Raw genomic sequence first — 25,488 nt, 5'->3', positions numbered from 1 at the left:
CACCACCATCACAAACATCATCACCATCATCAACCACCATCATCACCGTCACCACCATCACCACCATCGACCACCATCAACCACCATCATCAACCCATCATCGTCAAGCACCCATCACTGACAGTTACCAGGGGCAACGCCTCGTGACGTCGCGCCGCTCTCGTCCAATCGCGTGGCTCCACGCTGCCCCCACCACTCACCCCCCCCCTAGAAGCCTGGCCTAGGCCTCCACTCAACACAACCCACCTCACGCCGCCGCCTTCAAAGCTCACCAGCCTCCTCCTCCTCCCTCCTCCTCATCATCTACCTCCTCATCACCCTCACGCGTCTCTCGCGTCTCCTCTCGTCCGTCACAAGGCAACGAACGACCCCCCCCCCAAGCTCACGCCCTCGTTTTAACGGCCGCTGTTGACCGCTGCGGCCTGTAGTTTTTCCGGTCTCGGATAGAATCCTCAGCCGGGGTTACCCCACCCTCGGCCCGCCTTCGCGCTCCGCCGCGGCAGGGGCCGCATGAGCGCATCGGGGTCTCCGCACGTGGCGTTCGAGGTTCCCGTGGAGGTGGCGGCCGCTGCGGCCACGTCGGCGGCGGGGATGCTGCGTAACGAGAGGCTGCGGCTCGGGGTATGCTTCGTGGGAGTGTTCGTCTGCTACTTCTACTACGGCATCCTGCAGGAGAGCATGTGAGTGGGTGGGCACGGTGGGTGCGTGGGGAGATGTGGGGGGGGGGGGTGCGTGGGGAGATGTGGGGGGTGGGTGCGTGGGGAGATGTGGGGGGGTGGGCACGGTGGGTGCGTGGGGAGATGTGGGGGGGGGGGTGCGTGGGGAGGTGTGGGGGGGGGGGTGCGTGGGGAGATGTGGGGGGTGGGTGCGTGGGGAGATGTGGGGGGGTGGGCACGGTGGGTGCGTGGGGAGATGTGGGGGGGGGGGTGCGTGGGGAGGTGTGGGGGGGGGGGGTGCGTGGGGAGATGTGAGTGGGTGGGCACGGTGGGTGCGTGGGGAGATGTGGGGGGGGGGGGTGCGTGGGGAGATGTGAGTGGGTGGGCACGGTGGGTGCGTGGGGAGATGTGGGGGGGGGGGGGTGCGTGGGGAGATGTGAGTGGGTGGGCACGGTGGGTGCGTGGGGAGATGTGGGGGGGGGGTGCGTGGGGAGATGTGAGTGGGTGGGCACGGTGGGTGCGTGGGGAGATGTGGGGGGGGGGTGCGTGGGGAGATGTGAGTGGGTGGGCACGGTGGGTGCGTGGGGAGATGTGGAGAGATGTGTGTGTACGTGGGGAGATGGGGTGCGTGGGGAGATGGGGGGTACGTGGGGAGATGGGGGGTACGTGGGGAGATGTGTGTACGTGGGGAGATGGGGGGCTACGTGGGGAGATGTGAGTGGGTGGGCACGGTGGGGTGCGTGGGGAGATGTGTGTGTACGTGGGGAGATGTGAGTGGGTGGGCACGGTGGGGTGCGTGGGGAGATGTGGGGAGATGTGTGTGTACGTGTGGAGATGTGAGTGGGTGGGTGGGCACGGTGGGTGCGTGGGGAGATGTGTGTGTACGTGGGGAGATGTGAGTGGGTGGGTGGGCACGGTGGGGTGCGTGGGGAGATGTGTGTGTACGTGGGGAGATGTGAGTGGGTGGGTGGGCACGGTGGGGTGCGTGGGGAGATGTGTGTGTACGTGGGGAGATGTCAGTGGGTGGGTGGGCACGGTGGGGTGCGTGGGGAGATGTGTGTGTACGTGGGGAGATGTGTGTGTACGTGGGGAGATGTGAGTGGGTGGGTGGGCACGGTGGGTGCGTGGGGAGATGTGTGTGTACGTGGGGAGATGTGAGTGGGTGGGTGGGTGGGCAGGGTGGGGTGCGTGGGGAGATGTGTGTGTACGTGGGGAGATGTGTGTGTACGTGGGGAGATGTGTGTGTACGTGGGGGTACGTGGGGAGATGTGTGTGTACGTGGGGAGAAGTGTGTGTACGTGGTGAGATGTGGGGGTGCGTGGGGAGATGGGGGGTACGTGGGGAGATGTGTGTACGTGGGGGTACGTGGGGAGATGTGTGTGTACGTGGTGAGATGTGTGTGTACGTGGGGAGAAGTGTGTGTACGTGGTGAGATATGGGGGTGCGTGGGGAGATGGGGGGTACGTGGGGAGATGTGTGTACGTGGGGGTACGTGGGGAGAAGTGTGTGTACGTGGGGAGAAGTGTGTGTACGTGGGGAGAAGTGTGTGTACGTGGGGAGAAGTGTGTGTACGTGGGGAGAAGTGTGTGTACGTGGGGAGAAGTGTGTGTACGTGGTGAGATGTGGGGGTGCGTGGGGAGATGGGGGGTACGTGGGGAGATGTGTGTACGTGGGGGTACGTGGGGAGATGTGTGTGTACGTGGGGAGAAGTTTGTGTACGTGGTGAGATGTGTGTGTACGTGGGGAGAAGTGTGTGTACGTGGTGAGATGTGGGGGTGCGTGGGGAGATGGGGGGTACGTGGGGAGATGTGTGTACGTGGGGGTACGTGGGGAGATGTGTGTGTACGTGGGGAGAAGTTTGTGTACGTGGTGAGAAGTGTGTGTACGTGGTGAGAAGTGTGTGTACGTGGTGAGAAGTGTGTGTACGTGGGGAGAAGTGTGTGTACGTGGTGAGATGTGGGGGTGCATGGGGAGATGGGGGGTACGTGGGGAGATGTGTGTTTACGTGGGAAGAAGTGAGGGGTACGTGAGGAGATGTGAGTGGGTGGGCACGGTGGGGTACGTGGGGAGATGTGTGTGTACGTGGGGAGATGTGTGTGTACGTGGGGAGATGTGTGTGTGTGTACATGGGGAGGTGTGTGTACGTTGGGGAGATGTGGGTCCGTGGGGAGATGTGTGTGTGTGTGTGTACATGGGGAGATGTGTGTGTGTGTACGTGGGGAGATGGGGGGGGTACATGGGGAGATACATGGGGAGACGAGGGGGTAAATAGCAGCCACGGTGGCTAGGAGATGTTAACTACCTCGCCAGGTCTACAGGAGGCCGTTGGTTCGATCCCGACGGTCACCTGCTGGCTGTATATTTGGAGTTTGCGTGTCTCTCTCTCCGTGGTCGCGTGGATTTTCCTGCCGGGTCCTCAGGGTTTTTTCCCACCACATTTAAAATCAACATCACGCGTTTCGAGTATTTGGCTGCTATGAATGTGATAGTTTTAGTTTACACGAGTAGACATGGGGGGGGGGGGGGTGTAGCATGGCGAGACGAGGGTGTACATGGGTTTAGGGGTGGTACGTGGAGGATAAATGGTGAATGAATGGGGTGAAAGAGGGTGGGGGGTGAATCAAGGATCAGGCTCTGATGCCACTCACCACTGATGTCAGTCATGGCAAGGGGAATCGGCATCCGGTCACCGGGTTCAGAGAGTGCAGTGCAGTGCTAACCAGAGGTCGCAACCGGGTACCCGATACCCGTACCCTACCCGATACCTAGCTACCCGTACCCGGCCGGGTACGGGTAGCCGTTTGCGACCCTGGTGCGGCCGGGTACGGGTACGGGTAGGCCGTGAGTCACTGGTGAGTCACCGTTTGTCACTCATTTCCCAACGTCTTGTCTCTTCTCACAATTCAAGTTCCTAGAATCAACCCACCCGCGCCTGCAACATGGCTTCATCCCAGAGGTCGCAATTAGGTACCCGATACCCGTACCCTACCCGTACCCGGCCGCGACCCTGGTGCGGCCGGGTACGGGTAAGGAATCAAAACCCGTTTGCGACCTCTGGTGCTAACCAATGTGCCGTTACTATCTCTCTATGGGGGTATAATGGGGACGCAAGGGGGTAGGTGGAGGGGGGCACGCATGGACGATAATGTGGTGAACCGGTGGATACACACATGGGAAACGAGAGAATGGTGGATACGGAAACGCGGGAGACACCGAGATGTATGGGAGACGCGGTGGGGGGTGGTGATGGTCGGAGGGGGGGGGGAACTGGAGGACACGTGGACAATAAGAGACGTGGGCGATAATGGCACGGGGAAATGTGAGACGTGGTGGTGCTTTGTAGTAGGGCTGAACGATGAATCGATTTCAAATCGAAATCGTAATTTGAAACGATGCGATTTTTTGCGATTTGAAAAGTCCTATTACTTTCTTATTGGAATTGTTTTATTTGTTATTATTATAACTTTATTTAACTTAACAATTGTTCTACGTTTGATTGTTCTATTTAAATACTTGTTTTTATAAATACATGTTGGAAGCGATTTATGTCTTTTAAGCGCTCATCCTTGCGTTAGAATATATAGAGCGGTTAATATTTTGATGGTATCATGTGGTAATGCTCCATCACATGTTTTTAATCTATGACACGGTGAATATTGAACTGAAGCTTGACTTTAAAAAAATTTAATCGTAAATCAAATCGCAATAAGATATTTTCAATCTTCATTTGAAGCTTTCGTGACTGCAGGAATCCATACTCTTTGATATTTTCCCCAAATCGTTCAGCCCTATTTTCTAGGAGCATCCTTCTTGCTACTTGGAACTGCTGAACCGCTTTAGGACGGCGCGAGACGAGGCGACGGAGACATCGGAGAGAATTTCACGGGGCCGTCCAAATCCAGACAATTATGTAATGACATCTTAATTTGACCACATTTGTGTTTGGTTTGTTGTCCTTAGCCCGCACCTCCGATTCGCACGGTTGGCTACGTACGGTGCGAACGAAGGTGAACAAACATTTCCACATCATATACTTTGCATCGATTTTACCTTGTAAATAGTAAATGCACTGGCCTCATGAAAGTTTTGGCAGCTTAGTCCTGCGTATCCAGTTGGCAGCGTGGGCAATGGCTTAGTTCCAAGTACAGTAGTTCTGACGTGGCACGGTTTACCTCGTGCTGTTGTGTATGTTGACGGTGGTTAGACGCACTGAACCCGGGCCACCTGGGTTCGATTCACAGCCAAGGCCAACACCGTTTGGCGAGTGGTATCAGAACCGGTCCTGGTACCCAACCTCCGTTGCTTCCCCGATCCAGCTCCGTCCCTCCGCCTTGCCTTCTACCATCCCACAAGGCCAGCCTGGTGAAGTATGGTCAAACAACAGCCGTGACCGATATGGCATGTGGGAGACCTTCATGCAGTCGTAGATTCAACCGAGATGTAAATGTCACCTTGGTTATGAATGAATAACTATTCAGCTTTTTAAATAATGTTTTTTATTTTACCAGGTAAGGCCCACTGAGCTGTATAGCTCTTTTTTTCAGAAGCGACCTTGCCACAAATGATAGCCCAAGGAAGTGGCTTATCATGTGGACATTTATAGCAGCCAAATAAACTAAACGCACGTTGATTGTAAATGTGGAGGGAAAAATCGGAGGACCCGGATAAAAATCCACGCGACCACGGGGAGAGAGTGAGACACGCAAACTCCAAATATACAGCAGGCGTCAGGGTCAGTATTGAACCCAGGACTTATTTCATACCAGGCGAGGTAGTTAACATCTTCTAGCCACCGCGATGATGATGAGAGAGAGAGAGACACGCAAACTCCAAATATACAGCAGCAGGCGTCAAGGTCGGGATCGAACCCACGACCTCCTGCACACCAGGCGAGGTAGTTAACATCTCCTAGCCACCGTGATGATGAGAGAAAGAGACACGCAAACTCCAAATATACAGTAGCAGGCATCAGGGTCGGGATCGAACCCACGACCTCCTGCATACCAGGCGAGGTAGTGAACATCTCGACGCTGCGGCGATCTAATAAGTTGGTTGCCTCATCCACATTGGTGGTGCCCAGCTAGTGGTGTCAATTCCACGGTTATATGGTGGGCGACGGTGTATCCTTAGTTAACTATGAAGCAAGCACACGACGGTAATTGCCACTTCGATTTAAAGCTTTCGTGACTGCAGGGATTCATATTCTTGGTGCTTTCGGTAAAGTCACGTAGAAGGGAAATAATAAAAACTTTTTTTTTATTACTTTCTTAAAATTTATTTTCTTTTTAAATCCTTTATATTAAGTTCACTTGCTTGCGCGCTTACGACCGTGCAAATCTTTCGGTCATTTGTTAACCCACTTCCCGTGATCCAATCGAGCTGACATTTTGCACACAGACCCGTTGTGTGTGACAATTTATTTTCGTGAATTTTTTTTTCAAAAATTTGACACTTTTTAGAATTTTTTTTTTATATTTAATTACCAATTGCTTAATGGTGGCAGGCAATCATCTGACCCATAGGTGGCAGCCATCTCAAGCCAGAGGACGAGATGACTCTAGCCGCCACGCATATAAAGGATTTATAGTGAAAAACTTTGTTTTTACGGGTTAATTCTTTTTTATTTCCCTTCTACGTGACTTTACCGAAAGAACCAATAATATAGTAATTGCCACGTTTCGCTGGTGAGAATGATTGTTCTTCAGCGGAACCGGCGTGAGCGGAAGCAATCGTAACGGGCGGGTTAATTTTGTACTCGACACGTCAGAATTTTTCTTGGGCTTAACGACATATTAGCATAGTTTGATACGTACGGTGCGACAGACGTTCAACACACGTACACACACCGCACCTCAGAGGTCGCAAACGGGTTTTGATTCCTTACCCGTACCCGGCCGCACCAGGGTCGCAAACGGGTACCCGTACCCTACCCGATACCCGGCCGGGTACGGGTAGCCGGGTATCGGGTAGGGTACGGGTACCCGATTGCGACCTCTGGGATGAAGCCATGTTGCAGGTGCGGGTGGGTTGATTCTAGGAACTTGAATTGTGAGAAGAGACAAGACGTTGGGAAATGAGTGACAAACGGTGACTCACCAGTGACTCACCAGTGACTCATGGCTTACCCATCCCGTACCCTGCCGCACCAGGGTCGCAAATGGGTACCTGTACCCCGCCGGGTACTGGTAGCTGGGTATCGGGTAGGGTACGGGTATCGGGTACCCGGTTGCGACCTCTGCCGCACCTCCGATTAGCACGGTTGGCTACGTACGGTGTGAAAGAAGTTCAACATACGTACGTACGGATCATTTACGAGGCCTAACCTAATTATCAATGATGAATCGGCAAGCACTGCTGTTGTCTGTCGTGGTGACTAAGTGGTAACACTTTATCGACCCGGATGGAAGGATTGATGTTTGAGGATGACGCAGGGGAAGGATGTACTGTACTTGTATGTAGTGTTGGGAGCCTATGATGTTATGTTGTCTCTGAGTGTGACACGTTTTATCTGGGTTTTGCGTGTTGCTTGTCTGTGTGTGTGTCATGCCTTTCTGAGCTTCCCCAAAATCTACTCTGCCTTAAATGAGTACCGGGTGAGGTGTGTAAAAATGGGCTATGGGGAGACAAAGGCGGCCGGGCATGGCGCTGGCCCCCCACCCCCTCGTGTTCTGTGCTGGCCTTCATAGGTGCTCGCTAACAAAAGTCTGTACATGGGGTATATCTATCACGTGTATTTTGCCTGGGTTCGTTGTGTTGCATGTGTGCTGTGTTGATGCACATCTCGTGTGTGACGGTCTATGTGCGGCGTGTTCCGTGTACGTCTGGCGTGTCTGTCCGTACATTCGACACGTATGGGCGCGCGTTTAAATGTTTCCACGTGCGCACACGCACGTCATACCTGAGAGTGCGGCTTGCCCGTTTACACGCGCGTGTCGTATCGTCACGCTTGTGTGGTTGTGTGTGCTAACAGCGCTTGGCCTCAACAGTCTGTTAAAGGCCACCCGGGGGGGGATCTTTGTGTTTGTGTGCGAGCGAGCAGCACGCGTGGACAGTACGGCTCGGGAGACGTGGAGGAGCGCTTCCGGTTCGCCATGTCGCTCGTCTTCGTGCAGTGCGTGATCAGCGCGCTCTTCGCCAAGCTCGGTACGGCGAGCGCCGACCGCCCTGAGCAACGGCAGAAAAGCCAATTGCCTCCCTGAACACCAGTCGCTCGCAGCCGGGGCGGTGGATATGCGCGTGAACACGGAGGCGTTGATGTTTTGGTGGATCGCCGCACCAAATGTTGTGAAACTCCCTTTTCCCGCGGGTGTCGAGGAGGTCATCCGCGGTGTTCCTGTGCTCTGTCCTCCGTCACCGTGATCATTGTTGCGATTATCGTCGTGGTCATCATCTGGCTGGTGCGGTGCGTGCGCGCAGTGATGAAGTACGTGACGAGGCCGGCGCCCGACCGCACGGCGGGCTGGTTGTCCGCGGCCTGCGCCGTCTCCTACCTCGGCGCCATGGTCTCCAGCAACTCGGCGCTGCAGTACGTCAACTACCCCACGCAGGTGCGTGCCGTCACACCCCGCGTCGCACCCCCGCGTCACACCCCCCGCGTCACACCCCCCCGCGTCACACCCCCCCGCGTCACACCCCCCCGCGTCACACCCCCGCATCACACCCCCGCGTCACACCCCGCACAACGCCACCCCACGTCACACCCCGCCCCACGCTGGTTCGCGCAGTCACACCCCGCGTCACACCCCGCGTCACACCCCGCGTCACACCCCGCGTCACACCCCGTCGCACCCCACGTCACACCCCCGCGTCACACCCCACATCACACCCCGTCGCACCCCGCGTCACACCCCGCGTCACACCCCGCCTCACACCCCGCCTCACACCCCCGCCTCACACCCCCGCGTCACACCCCCGCGTCACACCCCCGCGTCACACCCCCGCGTCACACCCCCGCGTCACACCCCCGCGTCACACCCCCGCGTCACACCCCCGCGTCACACCCCCGCGTCACACCCCCGCGTCACACCCCCCGCGTCACACCCCCGCGTCACACCCCCGCGTCACACCCCCGCGTCACACCCCCGCGTCACACCCCCGCGTCACACCCCCGCGTCACACCCCCGCGTCACACCCCCGCGTCACACCCCCGCGTCACACCCCCGCGTCACACACCCCGCGACACACCCAAACCCCGCTGCACTGCGATGTTGCCCTGAAATGGGAGTACAGCAAGTGGGTCTGTGAATAGTTTTCTCAAGAGCTCTTTGGTTTCTGCCTTTTTTTTTTTACACAAAAGGAAATTCGCCAAACTTCCCAAATGCAGCAACGTTCATGAAAACCATTTCGAGAGACTCGGCGAGACTTTCTGGGGTAAATAAATGTTCTAGATTTGCAGCTTTCGTGACTGCAAGGATTCGTACTGTTAGGTTTTTTCCGGTAAAGTCACGTAGGTATAAAATAATAGAATAGAAGTAAAACAATATTATTATTTATTATTTTACTTCTATTATTTATTATTCTTAATTTTTATTATTTATTTTTTTCCTACGTGACTTTACCGAAAAAACCTAAGAGTCTAAACAAATGTTGTTATTGTTGTTGTTATTATTATTATTGCACGTGATTCGTAACTTGCTTTCACCGTTTCAGGTGCTGGGCAAGTCCTGCAAGCCTATCCCAGGTGAGACACGGCGCTGTCAAACGTATGTATGTTGAACTTCTTTCGCATCTTCTTGGTTCTTTCGGTAAAGTCACGTAGAATGGAAATAATAAAATAAATAAAATAAAACATTATAAAATAATTCTCACGACGTTTCGGCCACAACGCAAGCAGCCGTCCTCAGGTGAAGAACAGGTTTGTCGAGCAAGCAGCCGTCCTCAGGTGAAGAACAGGTCTGTCGAGAAGACAGACTGTCTTCTCGACAGACCTGGTCTTCACCTGAGGATGGCTGCTTGCGTTGTGGCCGAAACGTCGTGAGAATTATTTTATAAAGTTTTATGTTTATTATTTTTATTATTTCCATTCTACGTGACTTTACCGAAAGAACCAAGAAGATGAATCCCTGCAGTCACGAAAGCTTTAAATCGAAATTTCTCTATGGTTCTTTCGGTAAAGTCACGTCTAAAGATAAAATAATAAATTAAATAATAACATACGACGTTTCGATTGCAACACAAAACGTCGTATGTTATTATTTAATTTATTACTTTATCTTTAGACGTGACTTTACCGAACGAACCATAGAGTAATTCCTGCAGTCACGAAAGCTCCAAATTCAAGATCGAAATTTCTTTCGCACCGTACGTAGCCAACCGTGCTCATCGACACGTTTTACATTACACGTTGACAGCGACTTTAATGCCGGTGTTCACGCCCGCCGGAGCTGTCGAAAGTTGCACGACTTAATTATCGCCTGCAATTGCTTTGTCTGCATCCGTAGAGAGAGAGAGTAGTTGCTCAACCAGGGCATGTCCCCTGACACGGCCACCCACTTTCCTCCCACCCACGTGACGTGGCATGGCAGCGCGTGCATGTTGCACGTCGAGGTATAGTGTAGCGGGCGGCATGATCCGCCGTTCCTCGTGAATGACGGACCCTCTCGAGGTGCAAGCATTTGGATCGGGGGGGGGGGGGAATCATTTACAATCCAAGACGACCACATTGGCTGTTACAGGGCTTGCATTGACGATGACGCGTCGTATAGGAGTAGGTTTTTACCCTATTAAATTGGTACAAAACTGACACCTTTATACAAGGCATCATGTTTGCAATAACCGCAACACAAGCAGTCAAAATGCAAACAAAAAGAAACAACTCTGATGATGATAATGATATGCACTGTCCTTGAAGTTGATTGGTCCACACCCGAGACAGCTTTCCTTAGAGCCGAGTCTCCATTGGTGTTGGACCAGATGACGCCAAAAGGCCTTGTATAAATGTGTCAGTTTTTGTACCAGTTTAAAGTGTAAAAACCTACTACTATATTTTGCCACTGGTAAAGGAGATGTCTCATAGTGATGACGCGTCAATTTTACCGTTTTTAAAATAGATTGCGCTCGTGTCTGCGCGCAGCGAACGTTTGACGAAGGCGCTGAGCCTGGCTTTTAAGTGCCGGCTTCTTCAAGTGTCGCTTGCAGCTGCTGGCCCTGTCAGATGCCGGGAGAGCTCTAGGGATGTGACCTCTTAATTTCAAGCGCTCTCGATGAGATGTCCGTCCGGGTGGTTCGGCGGTTAGTACACGCGCGTGTGCGCACCGATGGATATCGAGCGTGTTTCGCACCGCGCGCAGCCCGCCACGCTCATCGTGGGTCTGCGAGTTCAAATCCCGGCCGTGGCTTGGGACGTCCATCCCCTCGGGGTGGATAACAATGCCGAGCTCCGTGATGGAGAAAGAAAGAAAACTGAGTGATGCGCTCCGGATTCGATTGGTTTTCACTTGCTTGTGACTTTAGCAATGTATCAAGTTTCGATTTAAAGCTTTCGTGACTGCAGGGATTCATCTTCTTGGTTCTTTCGGTAAAGTCACGTAGAAGGGAAGTAATACAAATAAAACATAATCAAATAATTCTTACGACGTTTCGGCCACAACGCAAGCAGCCGTCCTCAGGTGAATGAACAGGTCTGTCGAGAAGACAGCGTCTGAATGAATATTTTATTGTTAAATTTTTATTATTTTGTTATTTCCCTTCTACGTGACTTTACCAAAAAAACCAAGAATATAATGTATCTAGCGTCCGGAGACTTTGGCTCGAGTGGCAGTGGCGATGGCTTCGCACGTGTCCTGTAATCCAGCACTGGAGCGCGCCAAGTGAGGTCTGGGTGGGGGAGGGAGGCAGTTTTACAGGTAGGAACAACAGTTCCACACTGCCCGCCAGGGATTATCCGTCTGTCGTGCATAGCCACGACCTCGATTTGTATTTCATAGAGCGCTTCGGGCAGGCTCGGCACCACGTGACGCGCCGCCCCACGCAGCTTGCGCCGCGTGACACGGATCGCACGAATGCGCCGTCCAACCAAGTTCCTACCTGCCCACTCCGAAGGAACGTGTTGTGGATGCAGTTTCTAGAAATCCTCTCCGCCTCTGTCCACCCAGCGGTATAAACGGGGACGCCGCAGGAGATCGGCGGGTCGCGCGTGTGGTGGGGGTGAAGCGTGGGCTTTCTCACGCTTGCTTCAAGACCTCCCACCCCAGCGTGGAAGAGAAGGCCAAAGTCCGTCTGGAGAGGGCACTCGAGCTCCGTCTAGTCGAGGCGCTTGCAGCAGTGGAGCGAGCAAGAAATTGCAGGGCTGCACCTTTGCCCGCCTCTATTGCAGTGTCATTTCGATTAATTCAAAACGAGGACCCAGGGAAGGGGAAGCTCGTACGCACGCACTGCCCCCCCCCCCCACCGCGTGTGGATGCGTGGCGTTAGACCGCGTCGCGACACACACCGACACACAGATGCGTAACCGTCGGACCACAGCGCACCACGTTCAGGAAGGCGCCACGCAGCACACCCAAGTTGCTCGCCGTGCCGCCCCCCCCTCCTCCTCGCCCTGCCCCCCCCCCATCTCGCCCTGCCACCCCTCCCCCCCCTCCTCCTCCTCGCCCTGCCCCCCCCATCTCGCCCTGCCACCCCTCCCCCCCCCTCCTCCTCCTCGCCCTGCCACCCCCCCCCCTCCTCCTCCTTGCCGTGCCACCCCCCCCCCCTCCTCCTCCTCGCCCTGCCACCCCCCCCTCCTCCTCGCCCTGCCACCCCCCCCTCCTCCTCGCCCTGCCGCCCCCCCTCCTCCTCCTCGCCCTGCCACCCCCCCCTCCTCCTCGCCGTGCCACCCCCCCCTCCTCCTCCTCGCCCTGCCACCCCCCCCTCCTCCTCCTCGCCCTGCCACCCCCCCCCTCCTCCTCGCCGTGCCACCCCCCCCCCCCTCCTCCTCGCCGTGCCACCCCCCCCCTCCTCCTCGCCGTGCCACCCCCCCCCCTCCTCCTCGCCGTGCCACCCCCCCCCTCCTCCTCGCCCTGCCACCCCCCCCCTCCTCCTCGCCCTGCCACCCCCCCCCTCCTCCTCGCCCTGCCACCCCCCCCTCCTCCTCGCCCTGCCACCCCCCCCCTCCTCCTCGCCCTGCCACCCCTCCCTCCTCCTCGCCCTGCCACCCCCCCTCCTCCTCGCCCTGCCACCCCCCCCCCCCTCCTCCTCGCCCTGCCACCCCCCCCCCCCACTCCTCCTCGCCCCTGCCACCCCCCCCCTCCTCCTCGCCCTGCCACCCCCCCCCCCCCCACTCCTCCTCGCCCTGCCACCCCCCCCCCCCTCCTCCTCGCCCTGCAGTGATGATCCTGGGAGTGCTGCTGGCGCGCAAGCGGTACCCGCTCATCAAGTACCTGTGCGTGCTGCTCATCGTCGTCGGCGTCGCCATGTTCCTCTACAAGGGGAAGGGCGGCGCCAAGGGCGGTGGCGGTGGCCCTGAGCAGGGCTACCTGGGCTACGGCGAAATCCTGCTGGTGAGGACTGCACAGCACGAAGCCGCCCCCCCTCTCTCCCCGCTGCCGGGGCGATTTCCCCCCCCCCCCCCCGCATTGGTGTCGTCGTGGTCATTGACGGTTTATTATTAATTTATACTGGTAGGAACCTCCTGGTTACACCAGCCCACAGGGGATTATTCTGTGCTTCCATCCGTCGTGCATCCAAAAATTTGAGGGGTGGGGCTGGGTAGGGAGGGGCTGGGTGGCGAGGGGCTGGGTGGAGAGGGGAGGGGCTTGGTGAGGGGCTGGGTGGAGAGGGGAGGGGCTGGGTGGAGAGGGGAGGGGCTGGGTGGAGAGGGGAGGGGCTGGGTGGAGAGGGGAGGGGCTGGGTGGAGAGGGGAGGGGCTGGGTGGAGAGGGGAGGGGCTGGGTGGAGAGGGGAGGGGCTGGGTGGAGAGGGGAGGGGCTGGGTGGAGAGGGGAGGGGCTGGGTGGAGAGGGGAGGGGCTGGGTGGAGAGGGGAGGGGCTGGGTGGAGAGGGGAGGGGCTGGGTGGAGAGGGGAGGGGCTGGGTGGAGAGGGGAGGGGCTGGGTGGAGAGGGGAGGGGCTGCTGAGTGGGGAGGGGCTGGGTAGGGGGTGGGAGGGGTGGGGCTGGGTGGGGAGGGGCTGGTCACCCCGTGGTGCCCTTATAAAACTCAACGTTTAAGCTACTCACGCCGGCTTGTGCCCACCCTCACAGTCGGGCATATTTGCGGAATACACCACGCCGCCGTTGACCCTGGCCATTGACCGAGCAACCCAACGTTCCTACCAGCTCCCTCCGCAGGAATGTATTTTAACGATTCGCGCGGTTTGTACAACCTCGGCCTGTAAGCCAAGGGAGAGGCTTTGTTGTTGTTGCACCTCGCCCCTGGTGTCTCACTGCTTGCGTCTCGGTCGGCGGTGGGGGGGGGGGTCCAGTTGGTGTCCCTGACGCTGGACGGGCTGACGGGCGTCACCCAGGACAAGATGAAGTCTCGCCACCAGACGGGGTCGCACCACATGATGCTCAACGTGAACCTGTGGTCGTCGCTGCTGCTGGGAGTAGGTACGTGCCCGTGTGTGTGTGTGGCGTGGTAGTCCAATGGCTACGTGCATTGTGCTGCGTACCCGGCGACCCGAGGTCAACATCGGCAACGATTATCTGAACCGGTCCCGAGCCGCCTGCCCTAGGTTGAGCGTGTACGTTGAACTTCTTTCGCACCGTGCGTAGCCAACCGTGCGAGTCGGATGGGCGAATACCTGGTGTGGTGGCTAAACGTCAGCACCGGGAAGACAAAGGTGGCCGGGAGTGGGTGCTCGCCCATCCACCCCATCTAGTGGCAGCCTTCATTAGGTGCTTCCTCGCTGCATTTGTCCCAACAGCCTGTTTAAGGCGATACGGGAGATCTTTCTGCGCACGCGCGAGTCCTGGAATGGTCCCGGTGTAAGACTCGCAGCGACCGTGTCCTCGTGTGTTGTGTCGACGTCCTCCTCCGCGTTGTTACGCGAAAAGCCACGGCCTCGTTCTGCTCGTCACGAGGTCGCGTCGTTGAGGTTACGAGGGGTCACGTTGTGACGAGGTCGCGGCCTTACCAGGGTCGCGTCGTCACGAGGTCGCGTCCTTGAGGTTACGAGGGGTCACGCTGTGACGAGGTCGCGGCCTTACCAGGGTCGCGGCGTCACGAGGTCGCGTCATTAAGAGGCCGCGTGCGGCGCGCTGCGTTGTCCCCGTGTCGTGCTCGCAGGGGTGCTGGTGACGGGGGAGATCTTCGAGTTTGTGAGCTTCACCGAGCGACACCCGGCCATCCTCTACAAAATCCTGCTCTTCAGCATCACCAGCGCCCTCGGACAGGCACGTCCAACAGACGCGCACGCAAAGACACGCGCACGCACAGACACGCGCGCACACAGATACGCGCACGAACGACTGCTTGCTGACGCCACTGGCGGCGCGAGGGCCCGCACTAATGGGAGCTCAAGATAACCCCTTCGGATTCTTCCAGACTAACCCAACGTCGTCCAGCGTCCGACAACTGCCGGGTGGTTCTTGTTGTTGTTGTTGTCGTCGTCTCCGCCGTAGAATTTCATCTTCATGACGGTGGTGTCGTTCGGGCCGCTCACGTGCTCTATCATCACGACGACGCGAAAGTTCTTCACCATCCTCGCCTCCGTGCTGCTGTTTTCCAACCCCATGTCCAGCTTCCAGTGGGCGGGAACCGTCCTCGTATTCATGGGTGCGTGGGGCGCACGGGGACACGCGGGTGGGGGAGTGGCGTGGCGTGGAGACGGGGAACACGTGGGTAACGGGCAAACATGGAGACGCAACATCGACAGGAACACGGAGGGGTTGGTGGGGATTCTAGATTTGAAGCTTTCGTGACTGCAAGGATTCATATTCTTAGGGTTTTTCCGGTAAAGTCACGTAGGTAAAAAAATTAACAATTAATGAAAGTAAAATAAAAATAAAATAATCACGACGTTTCGGAGGCAACACAAGCTTCCGTCTTCAGGTGGAACCGTCACAGCACGACTGCTGCATCAAGTAAGAGAAATCCCAAGAAAACAGTCCTTGTATATATACTGGGTGAGGGTGGGAGGAGCCATTGTGAGGTTCGGTGCGGCTGAAGCCCGCTGCTAGGAATGAGCCTTTGTTGTGTAGACTGGTTGAAATGGGAGGTTCCAAGAGTTGTTAAGGTGTGGCTGATGTAAAGGTGCGGTTGCTGTCAATGGGACTGAGCCTTTGTTATGTAGAGGTGGTGCAGCTGAAACCTCTGTTAGGAATGATGGGTTGGTTGGGACACACGAGGAATGGGGACATGAGGGAGGGTTTGGTGTGGACATGAGAGAGAGGGGCGGATACTGAGGGACAGACACGAGAGAGCACCGGGACTTGGGGCTAACGAACGCAGGGACGTTAAATGGCGTCCGTGACAAAGGGCTTCGTAGCGCATCGGATTCCTCCAGTTTAAATAAAGATTCTGAAAGGTATGGTGAGAAATAGGAGGGGGGGGGGGGTATGGTGACATGGGGGACACCAGGACAAGGTGGTGGGTGGGGGGGGGGACAAGAGACAGGGCATGAAACGCAGGGATTCGAGGCATGGAACAACACCGTCACGCTGCGCAAGCGAGCGACGCTGGCTCTGACGTGCGTCGGAAGAAACGAGTGAGGACCACGTGGGGGGAGCGGTGGTGTAGCGCTCGGCGCTACGAACCTGGCGACCCGAGTTCCGATTACCGCTCACGGCCAACACCCATGGTGAATATCTAAACCGGGCCTGGGTTGATTCGGCCTCAAATGAGTACTCGGTTAAATTTAGATTGAAAGCTTTCGTGACTGCAGGGATCATCTTCTTGGTTCTTTCGGTAAAGTCACGTAACATCGCCACCGGGGAGACAAAGGCGGCAGGGCGTGGTGTCGGCCACCCACCCCCACCTCGTGTGCCGTGCCGGCCTTCGCAGCCGCTCGCGAACAGTACTTGCCCCAACAGCCTGTTAAGGCTATACAGGCGGCGGGGGATGGATCTTTGTCTGTGTGTTTCCGCAGGCCTCGGCATGGACTCGTTATACGGGAAGGTCCCCAAGAAACCCTGAGGCCACTGACAGCGCAAGCCATAGAGCACGGCTCTCTGCCGGGACCAAGTCTCGCTCCTGCTGATCTGCACGGCTCCCCCCCTCAACCTGCGCCTCTTATCTCTCCTTTGCCCTCCTGCGTCAACCGCGCCCCCGCTCTCTTAATTACATCCCTTGTTTTATCCCAGCCAAAACCTCGGCGCTCATATTTTATTTATTTTTTTGCGCACGAGAGGGACACCGTTTGGCTTCGTGCGGTCGTGACACAAAACCGGTGGACAACTCCGGAGAAATCCCCGAACCCGTAACAAGAGGGGTGGGTCAAGGGTGACACTTGGCGTCACGTGCAAATAAAACTGAAGGATCCGTTGGTGCCATCTCGTGGTCGCTGCCTCGCAGCCTGAGTCTACACCACGTGGCATCCCCAGGCAGTCTCCCATCCAAGTACTAGCCAGGCTGAAGCCTGCTTAGCTTCTAAGTTCTGACGACCAGATGCCCTCCTTGACACTTAGTGCCTATACCGGTCGACCGCTTACTCCTCTTCTGGCTCGTCTCCGCTGACCACCGTCAATGCCGCCTCTCTCCCCATCCCCCGCTCCATCCACCTTACCCTTCCACCCGTTACTTACCCCCACACAACAACCCTTCGACGTTTCTCTTTCCCAACCAGTTTATTTCACTATTTATTTGTTTCCCCCTTTCACATCAACCCTGTCGTCCTCGCTGGGCGTTCCTGCGCGCGGTGGAAATGGCGACTTGGTGGGGGACGTTGGAGCCGCCCCTCTCTCCCCGACGTCCCTCCAACCAAGCGGCGATGCGGCGCGCACGCCGGAGGCACGCGGAGAGAACCACCGCGCAAGTCTCTAACACGAGCGCCGTCCAACAGACTCCACCAACTGAGCACTTTCGTCTGGGGTGGGCGGGGGCTGGGGGGAAAAGGAATCACTTTCTCCATCGGACTGACTTTATTTAAAAATACCGTAAAGTAATTTTAATATTGCCGCGTGGCGGGTGTCTGAGTTTTTGTTTTTAACTGTCGTTGCGTGCGTGTAAAATTATCGTACGGGCGTCGCTACTCCGGAGACTTTTGTGCGCGCTTTGATAATCATGAAGATGATCGTTTCCAATCAATTGCTTCCCTTTATGCTAGGAGCGCCTAACATCTCATCTCGATGCGCTTGAAAAGGATTTCATCTGCAGGCAAGGGGTAGTACAAAAAAGTATGGATTCTTGCCAGCGAGGTCCCAGGCAGATCGTCACCGTTCACCGTAAACCAGCAGATGACCTGTAAGTCTCATGGTTAATACACCCGCAGGATTAACCAGGGCGGCCACACCACTCCAACTGTGAACCTCCTAACTAGCAGCAGCTACTGCTGGCCTGTGTGTGGCAGCTGATGAGACCGGCACAGCTTTGCATCTCGTGCCCCCCCTTCGCAAGCCACCTGTGGGCCAGTTGGATTGAAACATTTGATGTGGAACTTTGCCCTGGGTTTGTTGTACAATTCCAAGCGATCCAAGGAAAAGCCTCACGGGAAGCACTGCCAGCCGTCCGCAGCTGCCCCCCCCCCTCCACCCTCCAATCACTGTTAGGCCCTGGTCAAGAGGTGGGAGAAAATTATAGCTGAGAGCCAGAGACTGTGAACGCGCGCTGTTGTCCATTGTGAAATAAACCCCCCCCCCCCTCTCCCATGATCACTTTCTCTCTGCTGGTGGCACGTGTACATTTCTGCGTGCGGCGCTTTCGCGTTCATTGTGGAGTGGGTGATTTTTGCAAGTGCATCACCTGCTGGTGCTGCAGTTCGACACGCGGTAGGCGTTTGAGACCAATATTCATAATGAAGGTGGTTGGGTTATATTGGGTAAGTATAAATGGTCTGTCTGCCACCAACCAAAACACAGCCAACCAGACGTGCCAATTAGCTTATGGTTTAGACGGCCGCTGTATTGGAGAGTAAACCCACAACATTAAGCGTTTCGTTATGACGTTTCGCTGGTAATTACAGCCAGCATCATGGGTTGATTTTTCTGGCAAAATTCCCCGATGCTCAATGTACTTACCAGCGAAACGTCACAGGTACTCAATTGTAAATGTGGATTTACTCTCCCACACACCAGTGGGCTGAACTAGTAACTAATTGGCTGTGTCGGGTGGTGGTGGGTGACCTAACCCTAAAAAAAAAACTATGAATCACAAGTGTTTAACTTTACATTCAAACTGGCATGGTGGCTTCCTGGAATTTCTCCTGCCTGGTTTGAGAAGGCAGCATCTTTAGGCAAGAGGGGAGGGTGGAGAGCAAACACCGTGGGGGGCCTTTTTGCTGGTTGTGTTAACAGGATACAAGCAATCCACTCTGTCATTTCGTGCAACTCCCTCTGCACCACAGAGGCGACAGTTTTACACAATTTCGTAATTTTAATGAAACTTTTGCGCAACATTTTTCCGATACAAAGTTACATGCAATGAAGACGCACAAGTTCAACTTCAGATTTAGTTCATAGTCTTGGTACAAAGGGAAAACATCACTCGACAGTTTTTTTTTTAATCCCCAAAACGGCCCAAAAGTTCACCTCCAGTGCGCTCACCTCCGCGAGAAAGGAACCCACCCACCTCTGGTTCTGTCCCAACAAATAAACACTCGGACGGAGAAAATATTTTCCCTGCTCCCAATGAGTAACGGGGAGGGCATTGGTGCAAAAAAAGATCTGCTTCACAGCTCTGCAGAAGCCAGTGGTGGATATTCCACCTGACTATGACAGGGGCTGGATTGACAGGCTACCAGAGAGGGAGGGGGAGGAGCCTGTGACAACTGGAGTTTGAAAAGCAACGACTTAAGAAAATATCATTCGCGATTCCCAGCCCTGGTGGGCCACAAATTCATAGTTGAGACGCCCCCCACCCACCAAGTTGAAAGGGATTCATTCATTCAATCCGTCGCATTGTAAACTTGTACGTGTATGTTCCAGGAACGCCGACGAATGCACATTTGTGGGGAGCGTACGCACGCTCACGCTCACGCACGCAATCAACGTGCATGGGTGCCGAAGCAGCATTATTCGCAAGCACACATTGATGTTAACCATGGCGGAGGAAGTAACACTTTCTTCAGAAGTTCCAACAAGGGGTCGCGCACCATCAAAGACGTCAACATTGAACGTTTAGATGCACGCTATGTTCTTAATTTAAACCAAGATTCATAATCCAAGATGTCTAAAACTAAAAAAGGAAAGTCAAGAGTTGGGCCTTGTGGAATTGTAAGACCGTGGAGGTTATTGTAGTGGGTTAAGGTAATATCGTTGACGCGTAACAATGCAACTATTCTCGGCTCACAATGAATTCCCACCATTCGTCGAATCGATTAACTTCGTGGTGGCGAATGCAAGCGGTCTTGTAGCAGCTGGTGCAACATGACCCCACAGACACACATGACCCCGTGACAAACAACATACATTCCACTCAAACCTTCCACCCAAGGCCTTCCCTTCCCTCCCCTCAAGTCACCACATCGGTGGTTGAAAAGGGCCCAGGATCAGTTCTCATACTCGTCACGGAGTTTGCCGCGGCCGGGAATCTAACCCCGGGGGGGTCGGCAGATTCACAGCGCGGGCGAGCTAAACCACCGGCGGCATCACCGCTCCACCGCTCCACTCCATGTACAACAGAAGAATTGAGAAACATCGAGAGATATACACAGGACGGACGCACGCACGCACGCACGTGATTCGTGCATCACAAGGCAGCGAACGTTAGACCCCCCCTAATCATCGACTGCAGCACTGTCCCACCACCAACCTCGTCACACGAGGGCTTGTGGCCAGCTTTTGCATCAACTCCAAACTCGAGCGGGAACCAAAGATCCCCCGTATAGCCTCTAACAGACTTGGGGCAAGTCCTGTTCACGAGCACCTATGAAGGCCGGCACGGCACACGAGGGGGGTGGGTGGTCGGCACCACGCCCGGCCGCCTTTGTCTCTCCAGTGGCGATGTTTACACGCCGCACCAGGTACTCATTCGATGCCGAGTCGACCTAGGGGAGGAGGCCCAGGACCGGTTCAGACAATCGTCACTGGTGTCGAACGTGAGCGCGAATCGAACCTGGCTCGCTGGGGTTCGTAGCACAGTGCGCTAACTGCTGCGCCACCACTCACACATACACACTGGCCTCTTGTTTGTCATGAAGGCGGTTGGGGGCGGTGGGGGCACACGCAGTCACCTCCATTAACAGAAATGACCTAAAGGCAAGCGGGGGGGGGGGCAACCAAAACAACTCAACGTTCCAAAAAGGAGTTGCAATGCACGCGCTAGTACGTCCGTACATTACTTCACAAAGCAGTTCCTTTTTGTTAAAGCTCCACTCGCGGATCCGGAAAGCCACCGAGGGTGGTGGGGGAGTTGCCAACGCCCCTGAGAGCTCGGGTAAGAAGTCTGAAAAAGAGTGGTGGCCAGGACGCAGCAGTGGTCCCCGGTTTAGCCGCGTGTTGCGGCAGAGAGCAGAGAGGGTGAATGAAGATCAAGGCCTGGGCCCGTAGCTCGAACACGGATTCTAAAAACAACTTCGGTGGAGCTAGAATCGGGGTATAAGGATGGTTATAAGGCTGCAACTTTAGGCCCGTCTTGGTTTGTTCCTTGTGTTGGGGGAGTCAAGGCTACAAAGCCACAGGTCCTCTCCTTGTAAATGCCCTCTGTGGCACAATGAAGCTCTGTAGAAAACAAAAGGCCAAACTCAACGCCCGATTGCGCGCGGAGGAGGAATGCTGTAAACGTGAATTCAAGACGAGTCGATACAGTCACGGGTCCGGTCTCTTGCTTCAAGTGCCAGGGGCGTGCAAACCCGAGCCATCTGGTATGCAAATCAAACAGTTGTCCAAGTCGCGCAGCAGAAAAAAAAGAAAAACTGCCTCATTATTACGCGTGGAAGTCTCCGGTTGCAGAGACGTCCGCGCAACCAAAAGGAGGAGTTGCATGCAACCCAGTTGTGGCGCAAATCGATCGTCCGGCTGCTCAAGCCGGCTTTAGGCGTGGGTTCACACTGGGTCGTTCGACTTTCACAGGGTTGGTGGTGGTGGCGGTGGCGGTGGTGGCGGTGGTGGCGGCTCTTCCGCTGTCAATGGAGACCGTCAAGACACACACGGCCGCCTCGCTCGGTGGACAAACAACAGCCTGGCTGCGTTTCCACCCCTCACCCTCGAAACGGCTGCCGGTTCACCCAGCTTTTTAAATCCTTTATATTAACTTCGCTTGCTTGCGTGCTTACGACCGTGCAAATCTTTCGGTCGTTTTTTAACCCACTTCCCGTGATCCAATCGAGCTGACATTTTGCACACAGACTCGTTGTGCGTGACAATTTATTTTCGTGAAAATAAATTTCCAAAATATTACACTTTTTAGGAATTTTTTTTTTATATTTAATTACCAATTGCTTAAAGGTGGCAGGCAATCATCTGACCCATAGGTGGCAGCCATCTCAAGCCAGAGGACGAGAGGACTCTAGCCGCCACGCATATAAAGGATTTATAGTGAAAAACTTTGTTTTTACGGGTTACTTTTTTTACCCGTGCCTTCTGAAGTTCAACCGAGCGAACGGATCGCATTTCGCGGCACGTCAAGTGTACAACCAACGCGCTACATCGCTTAAGCGAGGCTTCAGCGACTCGTGAAGTTGAACCGGGTGTTGCGAGTGAACCCATGATAAGGTCGACAGGAGCGACCGCCAGAAGTGGCACGGGACCCCCCCTCACCTCAACACGCTCGCCCTCCCTCCCTCTCGACCCACACCCCAAAGACACCTTTCATCCACATTGCAACTGCGGGTTATTCAACAGCACAACGCCGAGCAAAACCTTAAAATGCAAACTCCCCGGGTGTCGCTTCTGCCGTCAAAAGGAGATGGGGGGAGGGGGGGAGCCGGGAAGAAGGGCAGGCGTGCGAGCCGCCCGCTTCGTAGGACGCAGGGCAGCGAGCGTTTGACCCGTTGCCGTTCGCGAGCCGCGACGGCCACCGCCGTTGTCCTCAATCCGCGTGTGGCCACCCAGCCGACCCCTCCACAAGCGGGCAAAGCTTCCTCGCTCGTAGGCGAGCCCGAGACAAACGAAAACAAAAAACGACAGCGGCCGGCTTCTCGCCGTTGCCCAACACGGCCTTTCGCTGCTGCCCAGCACCTGCCGATTAGCGCGGTCGGCTACGCACGGCGCGAGAGAATGCTCAACGGGATCACTCGCGCAACATTCGGCGCGAGTCCAGTTAGCGTTTTCCGCGTCAGGGTCGGTCTCGTCGACAGACTGCGGGAAGAATCGGCCAAGGCTTGGGGCGTGCGGATTTCGTGCAGCCATTCGCCACATACAATCAGGTCAAGCAAGTCAGCAAAATCTTTTTTCTACGCGCAGTCATTCAGCACGCGGTTTGATCTTCCTCCGTACCGCTGCAGTCTCTAACAGAGTTAACTAAATTATCTTCGCCTCCCGTCTTCATTGAACGTCGTTGTAACTGCGTCTCGTCAGGTCAAGCTTTGGTCTCTTGTTTTTTTGTTTGTCGTCCGCAATCGCCCACGAAAATAAACGCTCCCGACAAACGGTTTTCTCCGCCGATCCCGGTTGACGCACATCACCACCGGCGTCATTGCACCGTGCAACCGCAGAGCACCAACTCCCCGAGCTGGCGCTTCTAACTCGTTCGCAAGCCGCCCCCCCCCCCCTCCACCACCACCCCACCATCATTGGGACACTCCAGAAAACACTTTTAACATAATCCACGACCGCGGGGTAGCGCGCGGCAAACTTGGCAACGGCAAGATGGCAAAAGACGGTGGCAAGACGTTTGTGCGGATGACAACACCGGCCCCGGCGGGCTCTCCCGCTCCACGCGATCATCGCAGTCGTCGTGTCATCGTCATGCTCGGAGCTGCGGCTTTCGTTTTGGTCACGGCGTCGGGCACTTGCGTCTCGGCAGCTGGACGGTGCCGGGCGGACGGGCGGGCGGCACCGAACCCCTGGGAGGTTACGATTCTCCACGACCCTCGGGCGGCCCCAGCGAAGGGCGACGGGAAATGCGTGGGGCCGGGGAGCGGTCTCACTGCGCCAACCAACAGGGTCCGACCCCCCCCTACCCCCAACGTACAAGGTGGCACGGAGCGACAGGCAGATGTCGCGGGGTGATAATCAACTAAAAGGCGAGGAAGTTGAGAAGGGTCGGAGCACACAGGACAATTATTGACGAGGACTACCTCCCCCAATGCGTCCGCTAAACGAGCGAACCCGACCAACGACACGAGCCACAACCCTCAACTCCAACCACATCAGGACACCGAACCGAGAGCCTCCTCCCAAACCCACCAGCCAAATCGGATCCCAGCGATCTCACGAACCGCAAACAAGCAAACCAAACTTGTCACGGCACGGCCTAACCAGCCACCATCCCCGCTCCTAGTACTAACGAGCCAAAACGGCGAGCAGTAGCCCTGTCGCGAGCTCGCTTCACCACCCCCCCTCCCGCCGCCCATCCCGACGCTTACCACTGCCGGCCGCTTTGCGCGTTCCAGCTCGCTTCCTACTGGAGGTGTTCACACCGCTCGTGAAACGGCACGTCGGCTTGCGCGTTGTTGTTGTTGTTTTTGGGTCGACAGGCAACGGCAGCGGACGCAGAAATTAGAACACAATTTCACTCGGCAACTCCCCCCTCCGTCCTTCACCGGGAGGGGAGGTTCCCAACTTTATTGTGAGCTCGGCGCGCAGTCGCTGACAGCAGAGGTCGCAAACGGGTTTTGATTCCTTACCCGTACCCGTACCCGGCCGCACCAGGGTCGCAAACGGCTACCCGTACCCGGCCGGGTATGGGTAGCCGGGTATCGGGTAGGGTACGGGTATCGGGTACCCGGTTGCGACCTCTGGCTGACAGTAACCAGGGTCGCTCTCCAACCGCGACGGCGACTCCGCCAGTTGGCACGAAACGCAACAACAACCACCACCACTACTACCACCACTACCACCACACCAGTGTAAACTGGGGGAGGGCGTGCAGAAATTTAATTTGGTCGACTCAAAATACAACGTCCACCCTTCATTTTATCGCCGGAGAGACGTATCATTTCGACGCGTATCATCGGCTACTTTAATGCACGAGCAGCAAGTCCATGAGGAACGAGAGTCACGAGCTCATCCACGGTCCCTCACTCCCTCTCCGCACTCCCTCTCCTCACTCACTCCCTCTCCGCACTCCCTGTCCTCACTCACTCACTCCCTGTCCTCACTCCCTCTCCGCGCTCACTCACTCACTCCCTGTCCTCGCTCACTCTCCGCACTCCCTGTCCTCGCTCACTCCCTCCCTCTCCTCACTCACTCCCTCTCCTCACTCACTCACTCCCTGTCCTCGCTCACTCTCCGCACTCCCTGTCCTCGCTCACTCCCTCCCTCTCCTCACTCCCTCCCTCTCCTCACTCCCTCCCTGTCCTCGCTCACTCCCTGTCCTCGCTCACTCCCTCCCTGTCCTCGCTCACTCCCTCCCTGTCCTCGCTCACTCACTCCCTGTCCTCGCTCACTCACTCCCTGTCCTCGCTCACTCACTCCCTGTCCTCGCTCACTCACTCCCTGTCCTCGCTCACTCACTCCCTGTCCTCGCTCACTCACTCCCTGTCCTCGCTCACTCTCCGCACTCCCTGTCCTCGCTCACTCACTCCCTGTCCTCGCTCACTCTCCGCACTCCCTGTCCTCGCTCACTCCCTCCCTCTCCTCACTCCCTCCCTCTCCTCACTCACTCACTCACTCCCTGTCCTCGCTCACTCACTCCCTGTCCTCGCTCACTCTCCGCACTCC

General features: G+C 56.1%; 1 protein-coding gene across 1 annotated transcript; it reads left to right on the top strand.

Moving 5' to 3' along the window:
• Positions 1-222: 222 nt before the first annotated feature.
• Positions 223-17,054, top strand: SLC35B1 (solute carrier family 35 member B1). Its single transcript, XM_078619297.1, has 9 exons — positions 223-680; positions 7,696-7,799; positions 8,073-8,203; positions 9,306-9,336; positions 12,960-13,132; positions 14,052-14,178; positions 14,858-14,964; positions 15,193-15,346; positions 16,659-17,054. The coding sequence occupies exons 1-9, from the start codon at positions 511-513 to the stop codon at positions 16,703-16,705; spliced, it is 1,044 nt and encodes a 347-aa protein (XP_078475423.1). The 5' UTR covers positions 223-510; the 3' UTR covers positions 16,706-17,054.
• The last annotated feature ends 8,434 nt before the right edge of the window (positions 17,055-25,488 follow it).

The sequence above is a fragment of the Lampetra planeri genome, chromosome 62 (assembly GCF_965212315.1).
Source record: "Lampetra planeri chromosome 62, kcLamPlan1.2.h2, whole genome shotgun sequence".
Taxonomy (NCBI): Eukaryota; Metazoa; Chordata; class Hyperoartia; order Petromyzontiformes; family Petromyzontidae; genus Lampetra; species Lampetra planeri.
Note: the sequence above shows the minus strand (reverse complement) of the source record. Positions and strands in the feature narration are given on the sequence as shown.

What these genes read in the sequence shown, in the direction of transcription:
- SLC35B1 (XM_078619297.1), top strand. Translation starts at nt 511, where the DNA reads ATGAGCGCATCGGGGTCTCCGCACGTGGCGTTCGAGGTTCCCGTGGAG. An exon ending in GGCATCCTGCAGGAGAGCAT is followed by an intron (nt 681 to 7,695) that starts GTGAGTGGGTGG and finishes GCGAGCGAGCAG; the next exon opens with CACGCGTGGACAGTACGGCT. An exon ending in GCTACGGCGAAATCCTGCTG is followed by an intron (nt 13,133 to 14,051) that starts GTGAGGACTGCA and finishes GGGGGGGTCCAG; the next exon opens with TTGGTGTCCCTGACGCTGGA.